Raw genomic sequence first — 13,381 nt, 5'->3', positions numbered from 1 at the left:
ACGGTCAGATTTGCAGTAAGCCGTATGTCCGTGGAATAAGGTAGGTTTTAGGGTGTTACCGCTTTAAGTTTATGACAATAGGGCTACAAGATTTTCTATTTATTGGTGGGAAAGTCCGCGTGTCAGAAATAACACCAGTTTTAATATTTTCTATCACGTGCCGGCCACGCGTGAGCCTTTGGTAAAAAACTGAACGTATAATTCGCATTTTATTGTCACATTCTTGTTATATCGCTTTATATTTTTTGTGGTTAATGGCTGGTCATTACCAAATTGACTGATTTCAAATAGGCCCGACGATGCGTTGCAATACAATTATAAATTTTGTTAAACGAATGTGAATCCTTTGAATTGTAAAACGTGGGCAATATTTAACATTAGACGGTATTGTGTTGGTTCTTGATGACTTATAAAGGTTGGGTAGAATAGAGTTTTGAACAGGAAAATTATTACTTTTATTCGAAATTATCTTCAGTCTAAAAGTCACCAAGTATAAGTAAATAAACTATTCGAAAAAAATTGATCCTATGGATGTTGCACAAAGAATGACTTAAGTAGCATTTGAAACATTCAATTATTTAATGTATGTAGGGCAGGGATTTAAAATAATATGTAATAGAAAATGTAATAAACTAATTTAGTTAATATTTTTCTATATAACATCATTCGTTAGAATGCAACTTATAGCGCCATCTTTGGATATTATAAACAAACATGCATTTTCGTATACTATTTTTGTTTTTCTTATATAATATAATGAAAAAAATTGTTTAAGTGTTCATGTTTATGTTGATTAAATTTGTTAATGTTATTATATCTAGTTTATATATTATATAATTTAAACAAACTGAATAGGTAGGATAAAGTATTTTTTACATTTATTATTCTCGATACTTTGTGAAATGTTAAGCCACTATAATAATAATACTATCAGACAAATATGCTTTTTTAAATATAATGCAATTCGCTCTCTACATTTAAGGTAAATTTAGACTGTACTTTTTCTTAAAATGTATGAAAACTACAAAATATTGTAAATGAATACGAAGTTAATAAATTCGAATAAGGCACAAATAAAGCTACTACCGCCATCTCTGATCCGAAGCTAGAACCACAGAACCCCAACTCAAGGGAGTATTTCCGTCCACGTGCCAATACTATACGATATTATAACAATATAATAGACGATGTCATCGCAACATCATAATACTGGATTATTTACACTGACGACAGGAAATTGCCTTTTATAGAATAGGGCGGGCTCATAAGAGATTTTTATTTTGGTAATTATTGATAAAATTGTATTTTAGTTTTTCCTACTTGAATTGAATGCTATTTCATCGATAAGAGCTACTCAAAAAAGTATAGATTATATAGTTTGGTACAATTATAGTAAAATGTTTAAATTATATACAACATTTGTACATTTTGCAACATTGCCATGGTCAACACAACTTTCTTCACACAACAGACGTTTCTTAAAATAAATGATTTACTATACAAGTATAACAAATAAAAATACAACCTTATAGTATATTTTTATTCAAATCAAGTGCTTAATAAAACATTGTGCTTAAAATTAAAAAAAAAAACATGCAAACAAAAAAGTTAGGCCGTGTTTGAATGATCCTGTAACAAAAAACAAATTGCTTACATTTAGAAACACTAACAGTCAAGAGACTGTTCTTTAGTAAGATGAAGATAAAAATAACTGTTTATTTTTATCTTAGTACTAATACGATTTGACAGAAAAATACTTTAGTTAAGCGCGCTATAGTATTGAATGAGGGGTATAAATGCAAAAAATAGCGGTCCTTTTAATGCAATGGAATACGACAAAATATATGTTTGTAGGATAAAAGTACGGTTAAGTTACACTACACAAAAGTAACTGTTTTATCGAACGATTAGCGATATTGTAACTTCTAAAATTCTATTTTTAGAGATAAAAATTTCTTACTAAAGCAAATATTTCGATACAAAAAAAAATATTATATAGTATAAATTTTGCTGGGGAATAAAATGCAAATTGCACCCTTTAGTCACTAAGCTAACAGGAAAACAGTGTTGGCCTAGTGGTGCCTCTAAATCCTGAAGTCGTTCACATTACGGCAGGCAGCTCAGAGGCAAAAGGCAAGCTCATTGCTGGCTTTTTAAGAAGAATGCCTTACACCCTAGAATCGACGGCGTGTGTCAGGCACAGAAGGCTGATCACCTATTAAGAGAAAAAGAACCACAAAATAGATACAGCAATCTGAGGCCAAAATATAGAGGTAACGTGTTTTTTTAGAGCGAATGTAATTAAATGAAAATTCTAGTAATTACCTCAAATTTGGTGATAAAAATATCAGACTCATCGGACGGCGGCTGATCTATGTTCACAGTTGTTATTTGAGGACCTAGAAGCGTTTCTTTACATTTAAAAACAAATCAATATTTAATTTATTCAAATAATACGTGTATAAGTGTTTGAGTCAAAACAATTAAAGATTAAAATATATTTATTTTCCCGATTAAAAATTTAAATATATATGAAATTTCTTTAATCTGTAACTAACTTACGATTGATTTTTTTTAAAGAACAGGGGGCAAACGGGCCGGTGGCTCACCTGATGTCAAGTGAGACAGCCACTCATAGAGCCAGAAGGCTCGCAAGTGACAACTTTTTAAGAGTGGTCAGTTTTCTTGAAGGACCGCTTTCTATATTCAATCCCAATACAATTTTAACTACTAGAGATACCATTTCTCATAAAATACTTTTCAATAACCGATCGATAGATCGTTTCAGTGTAATATCTTTGAATTTTGACATTAATTATCAATCTCAATTTGCGAAAATCTGGATTTGAATTAATTTTAGGTTATAGGGTACAAAGCGGCCGTAAGTCGAATTGGTTCGGAAATACTTTATTGGGCTAAAAAAGTCCCTAAAAACGCTCAGTTGAATTTAATTATGAAAATAATAAAGTATTGATTTTCTTTATAGTGCATACAAAACAATTTTTACCGGAAGTCGATCCTAGTAATCCTAAAATTCGCAAATTACTTTACTCAAATAAAGGTAGGCACACTAACCCATAGGCATGCATGCCATAGACTCGAACAGGTCAAGTGGAATATAGTCGAGGGGTGGAGACGGAGCCGGTGGCAGCAAGCTGTACGAAGACAATATCACTGGCCCTACAATAAATGATTTTTTAAATAAATAAACCTTCTTTATACATTTTACCTAGGATCTCTCCAGAAATAAGTTCACATCTCAAAAACGAATGGACTGATATTGATAAAATTTGGACAGTTCGTAGGTTTGAACATACCTGCGTCAATCAATGCATTTTCATCCCGATATTACCTATCCGAGAAATTTGTTGATAAACATACATACATTGTACCAAGTCTAAATATTTTTCAATTCCAACAATATCACTTACATACAGGTAAAAATTAACTATTTTTGAAAGTCGGCTTCAAAATCTTAGGGATTTGTAATGTTGACTGTAACTTGTAAAGAGTAAATATATAGTATTTTCATAAGTATCACACATATAACAAACTTAACTGATTAAAACACAATGTAATTCATTATTAGATGATGTAACACACATTTTTGATTGTTTATATTTTTTCAAAAGTTTTAATCACGTTTGAATCCCGTAAAAACGTAGTCAATATAAGATCTAACCTGATGATGATACATGTTGAAATCCATCGATCTCTGAAGTAGATGGAATCTCCTTTTTTATAACAATCGTTTCATTGGTATCAACGTTTTTACTGCAGGAAGCATGAGCTTCGCTGGTAATGCAAGAACCTTTATCTGTGAAATACAAAAAAATACAAACTCCAAAAATTCATTTGACACCTAAACCTTCGAAAGAAAAATATCCTCAAAATAATTGCTAAAATAAACACAGTGACACATGTGTCAAGGGCACATTTTCTACTAAACGTAGCACATTTTTGGGATGCTTTAAATACAAAAAAAGTCGAATTGATACCCGAAGGAGGTTCTGTGTTTTTGAAGCCGGTTAAAAACGAGTTTTTATTTCTATCAAGGATTCAAGAATAGTATGTAAATACCTAATAGAAATATATAAAAAAGAAAAAAATATTTTTTGAAATTTGAAACCAAAAGTAGTAGTCTTATCTTCTGATTTCTCTATGTTTATTAATTTTTTTTTAAAGCAAATAGGTAAAGTAAGAAACACTGCCACATACTTTTCTTGGCCGGTAAGAGCGTCGCTGCCCAAATGTAAATTAAATATAATATTTAAAAGTATAATAATATAAGTTATTATATAAGTATAATTTACATTAACCATTACATAAGGGGAATAACTTACAGTCATTCAGGTTAACTTAAAAAATATTGAATAGTCTTAGTCTTAGTAAAACAATGTATACTATCTAGAGTTCTAGTCTTAAATAAATGTGGCACAAACTTAGGAATAACTGATATGATAAGTTTTGTTACCGGTACTATTAAAATAAAATCTTTTAAGATACCTATAAATGAGAACCGTGCGATAATTAAAACTTTGCCATTATAGATAATTAATAATGCAAGGAATAAAAATAAATACATTTTATTATGATTTTATTAGATGTTGGTAGATAATAATTATTACTTGCGCGCACCAAGAAATTTGTCAGACATTTCAAAATGGGGACGGTACTACTAATTTCAGATGCTGGCAAAGAAATGTATGTGGCACTTTTAATGGGTAATTCACACTGAATTGTACACTCCTGTATTCTAGAGATTCCTTTCAATAGTGATAGAAAATAATATAACTTACTATCAGTAGACAGTGCACTGTGGTACGCGTGATGCGGTTCCTCAACAGCGAGATGAAGTTCTCCTCCAGGAGCAATCTTCGGCACCACAGTGGCTACAACCGGCACTCGGATTTGAAGAGCGCTCTCTTTCGGTACTGATTCAATTTGTATGTCCTAGAACAAGCCGCATGTATGAGACACGCAAAGGTAAAATGCACAGAAAATAAAAAGTATGGTCATCTCCGAGGCGAGGTGACGTGGAGGTGGTAGAGTGAGTTGGGCCCATTTTTTAAATAAAAATGTTTGCATTTCTTTTATATATAAATAAGTGTGTGTGTGCTTTCTACAAATAAATGTTTTAATATGGAAATTACATGTTCTTATATTAGTATTTTATATTTGGCATTTTTTAAATTTTAAATATGGTGTAAACAATTTTTATTTAATTTCTGTCTTAACAGTGATAAATAAATAAATGTGAGGAATTATTTATATACCTGCGAATCTTGATCCTTTAACACAATCTTACCACCAACTCTCAAATCTTCAGCCGTGGCAGGAACTAACATCTATAAATATTAGATATATTATTATTCTGGTGAATTTTGGTTTGTTAAATTGAATAAGATATGGCAAATAGCGGCTATCTAGTTGACAATTTTAAATAAATTCACTAAATAAATAGTTATAGAACACGTTAAGTGAGCAAATGTAAATCAAAGGTACTCGTAGAAATGGGCCAACATTATTATTATTATTTTCAACGTTGAAAACTAAAATTTAGACAATTATTTTGTCTTAAATTGGAAATTTAGGTCACGAATCAAGCTAATTAAATAATTCATTTTTTTATTTGTATTACAAATGCATTCTTATTATTTAAACTAAGATTTATTGAAAGATTTTCTAGACTTTTAATCCCATATAATAATTACAAACCTGTTTTCCCCCAAGCAGTTCCGTGTCAACCACTTTTACGAGAACTTTAACTCCATTATCATCTTGGAGTAGAGCAAATGGCGTTTGTCTGGTTGCCACGGCAACGCTCATATGGTACGTCTTAATTGGATCAACAATTACTCCACCACTCCAAAGGCCAGAGAAACTTGTATTAAGCTGTTTAGTCGTTTCTGGGCTCATTGATGAAGATACTTCACATTCGGGTCTGGTAAAAAAAAAAAAGTATTAGTTGTGTTACAGATCCATAGTTTAACTTTAACTGGGCGGTTAATTGGATATTTGCTTTATTAGTTAGCTAAAGTTAATCTGTAGCTCAATCATGAGTTCGATAAAATATCAATTGTAATTAGTATATATGTATATGAAAATGTAGTGCTGTTCGTTTGTTTCGCTAAAACTCGAGAATGACTAGAATGATTTGGCTAATGTTGGAATATTTGTGGAAGTTCAGGGAAGGTTTAAAACAGTGAGAAACATGTATAGAAGCAACATAAGCATATTATTATAATGTTTTTCTGTCAATTATATTAAGAAAGGACAACGTTTGTCGGGTCCGCTAGTTATCTGTATAAAAATTGATTTGATGCGCGGCGATCTAAGATTTTTAATATAAATATTTACTCGTATTTTCCGAAAGTATCACCAAATTGATGATAAAGCTACAAGGGAGCTTTGGCTTCATTGAGTCTGTTCATACATCTCTGACAGATTTTATAGTTTTATTTTAATTTGAGATAGATGTTTAAAATTATCAATTATTTCCAGATATTAATAAAGACTGGAAACCGAAGTAATAATAGTTATTTAGTTTTCCAAAAAACTACGTTAAGTTAATTTTATCACCAAGTGACTTCATTCATAATTACAATACAATACATATTTTACAGATTATAAATACATTTGAAGATTAATTAGTTAATATGTTTTTCACATTCAAAAATAGCATATGTGCAATAGTAAAATATATTCATTAGATAGAGGTCAATTAGAACCTTAAATGAAATGTTAGGTAAATTAGACGTCACGATAGGCAATTAATAAAAAATCTAACCTAGGTTTAGTAGTTGGTTTAGCTTTTGAAGTGGAAGGTAACGTTTGACAGCTGATTCTCTCAATACTAATTGTTTCCTTATTGTCTGGATGTGCCTGGAATGAACACAAATATCTACATAACTCACTGGCTTAGCCCGCATTAATTCAATCGTAGCGGAATGTTCTATAGCCTACTACTTTTCTCGGTAAAAAGACTTTTCTTATATATAAAATTCTCGTGTCACAATGTTAGTTACCATACTCCTCCAAAACGGCTTGACCGATTTTTATCAAATTTTATATACATATTCAGTAGGTCTGAGAATTGGCTACTATCTATTTTTATCACTAAGGGGTATGAAAACCCACAGTCCACCCCGAAATATTTTTTATTATTTTTTGGACAATTTTTATGTTTATGTTTTTTTTATGATACAAAAATACATACAACCCCTAACTTTCACTACTCTACGATGAATCCCATTTTTTTTATTATTGTAGATAGTTATTTTTAATGAACTAAAAAAATCCTAGAAATAATATATATACATGGCAAAACAAACGTTTGCTGGGTCAGCTAGTATAATATATTAAAGAATATTTTGAAGTTATACTTCTTTTGGCGCATTGCATTGGGGAAAAAATGATGAGAGTAAATTTTTTATACAAACGTAGAATAAGGCGAAAGATAAAAATTTTGAAAGATTTTTATCTTGTTACACCAAAGAAGTTTAACTTCTAACGCGTGTACATAAGTACACACACGTTTTTTTGTTAGACATACATCACAATCAATATATAAAATACCAACCTTATTTTTGTGGCAAACTAAATTGGACTGTTGGTTGTAACCCTTCTTGCAAATATTGCATCGATATGGACGTTCGTTTGTGTGGGTGAACAAGTGATTACGCAAGTTACCTAAAAAATTGGAAATTTCTTACAAATCATTAAATTTTTTTATATGTTTTTATTTCTTTTTAAACTAAAATCTACTAAGGGTAGATATACAAGCCATATTTCCTCTTTGATTAGCACTCCTAATTAATATTATATCACAAGAAGAATTGGTATTAGGAAACACTGGAAGATAGTTGATTAGGCAAGTTATTTTGGGAGGGAAAGAAGGAATAGAGGAAACCTTTCTGATGGAAGCCTTTGGGACAGATGTGACAGCGATAGGGCTTCTCTTCGGAGTGGGTCTTGCGGTGGGAGATCAGAGTGGAGACGCGGTTAAACGTTTTCTTGCATACCTGGTGATTAGTTATGCTAGTTTGTACTAAGACTTGTACATACCAAAACATAGATCTACATAATCAAACACTATCAATAAAATATTGTTTTGTTTGAAAATGTAATAATTTTTTTAATCATTATCAATTTTTAACCTCAGTTATAGAGTAGGTAAGTCGATGAAATTATAATATACAAACGTAACGTAACACGTAACAAAGAATTATAATAGATTTAAACATTCTCATAAATTTTACTAAACAAAATATAATAATAATTTAATTTTCTTGACTGAATTCAGCGAACATTTCAGTTTGGTGATAAACCGTTGCCCTCATTATTTATTTAAGTTGTGATTTATACAAATCAACTTATTTTTTGACGTTCATAAGTGTACTTGTATACCTATATGAATAAAGATATTTTGAGTTTGAGTTTGAAATTCCAGTACTTATTAATTCTTAGAGGTATGTTACCTCTAAGAATTGTAAGAGGAATAACAACTATTTTATTATTATAATTTTCAATATTCTCTTGTGACAAAATATGTTATTGTTTTAGTGTATTTAAATTTATCTAGTTTCTGTTAATTACTTTGATTATAACTTGTAAAACATTTTTAATGTGTGTTGCTTATAAATACTTACTGGTTGGCTGTATTAAGTCTGCGTATTTTTGTAGTGATTATTTGTATTATGTATTAAATAAATATACTAATTAGTCCAAACCTCGCAAGAATAGGGTCTCTCTGCAGAATGTATGGCGCGATGCTGGCTGAGGGTTGAAAGCTGACGAAAGCTCTTGGAGCATTCATCGCAGTGGTAATTCCTCTCGTCCGTGTGAGTAGGTAAGTGACGCATCAGGGTATATTGGTGTTGGAATTCTCGGCTACCTGGAGTTGAGATTAAGTTTTAAACTAGTACTAATTAAAACATTGAAAAACAGTAATATTATAATGTTAAAAGGATCCTCTATTTCTTGAAAAGTTTGTATATCATATACGAGTATATTGTTTGTCATGGATTTGCTACATTTATGAACGTACATTATGAACTTCGTGAAGATATGATATAATGATCTAGGATCTCTCTCGACTCTATTTGTGGTTGTCCGACCTATTTGGTAATTTAATTAAAATAATACTACAACTGTGTTAGAATGAAGTCAGAATCGTCAGTCTAAGCTCTGATCAATAAAAAAGTTTTTAACTAAAATAAAACGAAGTATGTGACTGAAAAGGTATTTTGTGAAATTAAATATATTTTTAAAACTACTTAATAATAAAAAAAAACTAATACTAACTAGCAATAATTATAATATTTAAAAGAAACTTAGCATTTTTCAAAAGTACAAAGTTTAATATAACAAAAAACTATTCTTACACCTTGCGTCCCTCCTTTTTATCAATTACCCTTAATACATACAATGCTTAATACATACATACATTGTATATCAAATAATAAAATCTGTAATAGAATATTTTAGTATGGAAGAAAAATGACCATTTATGCGATTACTGAAAAAAAATTTAAAGCGCGTTTTCGTACTTTTTAAATTGTGTTTACGCAGTCGTGAAAAGAGATTCATAATTTCATCTAAAATAGTTGTAACTCGACTTATTTAGTTTTATGATTAAGGGTAAATAATACAAAATATTATTATATATTTAATGAAATACTGCCCTGCGATTCTGTAACTCACTTCACGAACTCACACAGCGGTTTTCGCATCGGCGGTCACTCTCAAATCAGTCGTGAAGCAGTCATTTTATGATTTGGCATTCTGATAATCAAGCTCCCACCTTTTCAGAATCATAAAATGACAGACCGCCGATGCGAAAACCGCTGTGTGAGTTCGTGAAGTGAGTTACAGAATCGCAGGGCTGTGTTGAGTGATAGGATTCACCTATAACATTGAACCGTTAAGGATAAAACAAAATGTATGGTGAAAATTTTCTGTAAACAAATATGGTTTGCGTCTTCCCACTAAAGTTTTATAAATTTCAGAAATATGCCGGAAAAGAGTTATTAACTTACAAATGCCACATTCCCATAGTTTGATAGTTCGTCCATGCGTTTTAATATATTTGACGAAGTGAAGTCTGGATCGAGGATCTTCTTTATCGATTTTACATGCGTTCTTTCCTTTTGGTCGTTCACCTACTTACAAATGTATATTGTTATTGTACTATATATGTAGTAGTAGTAATTGAAGTAGCGAAGACTTCTTCAGTGGTAGCTTTTTTTGAACGATTTAATCATTGATATACAAAAAACCCAAGATGCACACTCAACGTCTAAAAAACGTCCTCAAAAAATGAGCGCAACATTCTAAATTGTGCGCTCATTTCAAATAGTCTCGCGTCTAATAAGTGGAGTCGATGTTATTTATTTGTGTTTTTTTTTATAAATAAATTTATGTACTTTTGAACTTTTTTGTGTGTAGTTTTTGACAAATATATTTACGCTATATAAAGTGTAGGAGGGAGCCAATTTAACAATTTTTTTTTAAATTTTGTCTTCGTGTTCAATTATAATTTTAGTAAAATAATTTGAATTGAATACATATATATACTATACGATACTTGTATGCGTTATCAACTAGCGCCCGGTTCCTATATAATAAGAGTATTAGTAAAAATACTAACCACTTCTAATATACAATTATACAACTCCCTTTGGTAAAGAAATACTTCTGTAATGTCAATTATAAAATATTAACAGGCTATCACGGCATTGTGGCTAACTTATTTTTTTAAATAGATATGATGTTATGTTACTCAAGGATAATGTCAAGTACTTACTGAGATCATTCGTCGCATGTTTAACTTACCTATTTACTATTTTAAGTATATTTCTTATTATTAATAGAACATGGTACCTGAACTATTTCCTGAAGTAGAAGACACTGCATTCGAGTTAGTTGATTTAGTTTTAAATACGACACCATTGTTTTTCCATTCATTGCTTTCCGTAGACGTATCAGTTTCCTATAAAGGTTTCTCATATTAAGGAAAAGATGTTTATTTGTTTTAAACTGCCAAAAAAATTTTGTCCATGTATCGAAGAAAACTATAGCATGATACGGTCTCAATGCGCCGAAAATGGCCGGGCTAGTAATATAATATATTTGTTGTATAATAAATAATAATAATAGTATTTATTGATTCATTGAAAATGGTACATAAAAAAGACCGATAACTACAATAACGACATTAATCATATTTTTATCATATAAAGGAATTTTATGAATAGGTTTGTAGAATTTGCATTTGTTAAATGTTTTAAATAAGTAGCTACAATGACTTTAATTTGTTATTATTTGTAGTTAATTTAAATCTATAATAAACAATTTTATTAATTTATAATATAATATAAAAAGGTTTGAAAAGGGTCGTAGAAAAGCACCTTAAATTCAGTATTAAGAGCTTCATCAAGCTCTTTGCTGGACCCGGCACCGAAAGCTGGTGAGGAAAAGAGAGAGGCGATATTGCCATCCTCTTCCGTCCACGCAAACTTGGCCTGCTGTTGCTCCAGACTTTCACAGAAACCATCGCGGAAGAAACGGCCAACATCCAACTGAAAAAATTATTAACTGAAGATGCAAACATCAATATAAAATTGATGCGATAAAATATATTATTTTATTTATTCACACTCGCACATAAGACAACACTAAGTCAAAAGATTCGGTAATAAATCTAAGCTGAGCACAACCGCCTTATCGCTTATAAGCGATCTGAATACAAACAAATAAACAAAAAAAGCAGACTGGCCCAATCAGTATAGGTGCACGCTTTTTTTTATTATTGTTATTTTGTGTTTTTCTGTGTGTATTTTGTTAGTAATAAATGTTATGTCTATGATGATAGAAATGGACCATTCCAAACCTTATATTAAGGAATATAATTCGTAGTTATAAATTAAAAGACCCATTTATAGTTATTCTTTAAGTAACAGGGTGTTTTAGTATAGTATAAAGGAGATGAATGATTTGAGCATCATGCTGGGGGAAAACAGGTAACCCGAGGTACTTTCGGGATACAAGACTTAATCAAATTTTCTTAAGCCAAAAATAAACTATATGCAGAAATTATGTTGATGTTCCAGTTAAATATGAATACAATAAATAGTAAAGTTTTAAATAACTAAATATTAAATATGAAGTTGTTTCATTATATATCTATAAAATTTAGATTTTCTAGCCCTTGTCAAGGACTGGTTACAACATACAATTTGTTGACATTAACATTTTAATATAACAATTGTGTCAAATTATCAAAATGTCAAATCAAAATAAAAAATGCTTCTATACGACTCGGTAAGTAAAATGCTGTTTTAAGTGTGTATTAGTATTTTGTTTCGTATATCTATAAATAAATAAAAAAAGAGCAAATGGTTGATAGTATATAATAAATTCACTATAAGCAAATTTTTGACATAGGAAAAAATTACAAGAAATACGCACATTACTTCTACCAGAATTAAATAATACTGGCTCGGTGTTAAATCCGAAATCCTTCTTATCATACTTGTCAACTAAACACACTTCCTGAATACTGTAAAACAAAAAATATGATTTGAAAAATAATAAAATCTATACGGCCATGCTCGAATAACTAAAAAATGAAGATCGAACCTTATAAGCTCATCATCTGGTCTCATGAAGCCACTGTCGGATTTAATTTCCTCGTCAGAAAACATTTTATTTTGTTTTTATTCAATTATTTTAGACAAAAAAACCGAGCACGTCAAACTTTCCTTTTTTCAAGACGTCGTCTATTGTTATAAATTGTTTTTTTACGTTACCAGGAGACGAATTCCAATTTTTTGAATTACTTTTTTTCACACGTGGTCGTTGGCCAGTGACCTCTATAAAACTGAAGTCAATAAACCTATTTGACCTCTTAGGGTTGAATGATCTGGAAACCATAGACTCATGAATTAATAATTATTACAATTACCAAGATTTGTATTAAAATAGTTGCCATATAAAGTGGAAGAAATAAATTAATTTAGTACAGCTTTTACTAGTACAGATTCAAAATTTTGCACAAAAACAGAAGGCAGGAACGCAAAGTAAAAGGAATAGAATATCTTTCGCTGAATATTTTTGAGTGGTTTATTATAACGTCTAAGTGCTGTGCTCATTTCGTTCCGGCCCACTCGAAGTCTCAAGCACACTCAACAAACTTAGTGTTTGCGAAGAGAAAATTAATCTTATGGATGAAAAATAAAAATATTTCCGCCTGTAATTTTTACGCTAGTTCGAACGAATGATTGCGTGTAAATTATGAAGTGATATTGTAATTATTAAATCGTATGAAGCTGTATGTAAAAGGGCGGGAAATAATTTGTTTCAATGTTGAAATATAATT

The 13,381-nt window shown here is 30.4% G+C and overlaps 1 protein-coding gene across 1 annotated transcript; it reads right to left on the bottom strand.

Moving 5' to 3' along the window:
* Positions 1–1,527: 1,527 nt before the first annotated feature.
* Positions 1,528–12,914, bottom strand: LOC125051803 (transcription factor E4F1-like). The gene is made up of 16 exons (XM_047652368.1): positions 12,643–12,914; positions 12,472–12,562; positions 11,412–11,582; positions 10,885–10,993; positions 10,041–10,163; positions 8,733–8,896; positions 7,913–8,024; positions 7,583–7,692; positions 6,791–6,885; positions 5,719–5,944; positions 5,277–5,348; positions 4,800–4,953; positions 3,683–3,817; positions 3,076–3,180; positions 2,326–2,399; positions 1,528–1,629 (listed from the first exon to the last, which is right to left on the bottom strand). The coding sequence occupies exons 1-16, from the start codon at positions 12,705–12,707 to the stop codon at positions 1,609–1,611; spliced, it is 1,827 nt and encodes a 608-aa protein (XP_047508324.1). The 5' UTR covers positions 12,708–12,914; the 3' UTR covers positions 1,528–1,608.
* Positions 12,915–13,381: the final 467 nt, after the last annotated feature.

Source organism: Pieris napi, chromosome 8 (genome assembly GCF_905475465.1).
Source record: "Pieris napi chromosome 8, ilPieNapi1.2, whole genome shotgun sequence".
In the NCBI taxonomy this organism is placed as follows: domain Eukaryota; kingdom Metazoa; phylum Arthropoda; class Insecta; order Lepidoptera; family Pieridae; genus Pieris; species Pieris napi.
Note: the sequence above shows the minus strand (reverse complement) of the source record. Positions and strands in the feature narration are given on the sequence as shown.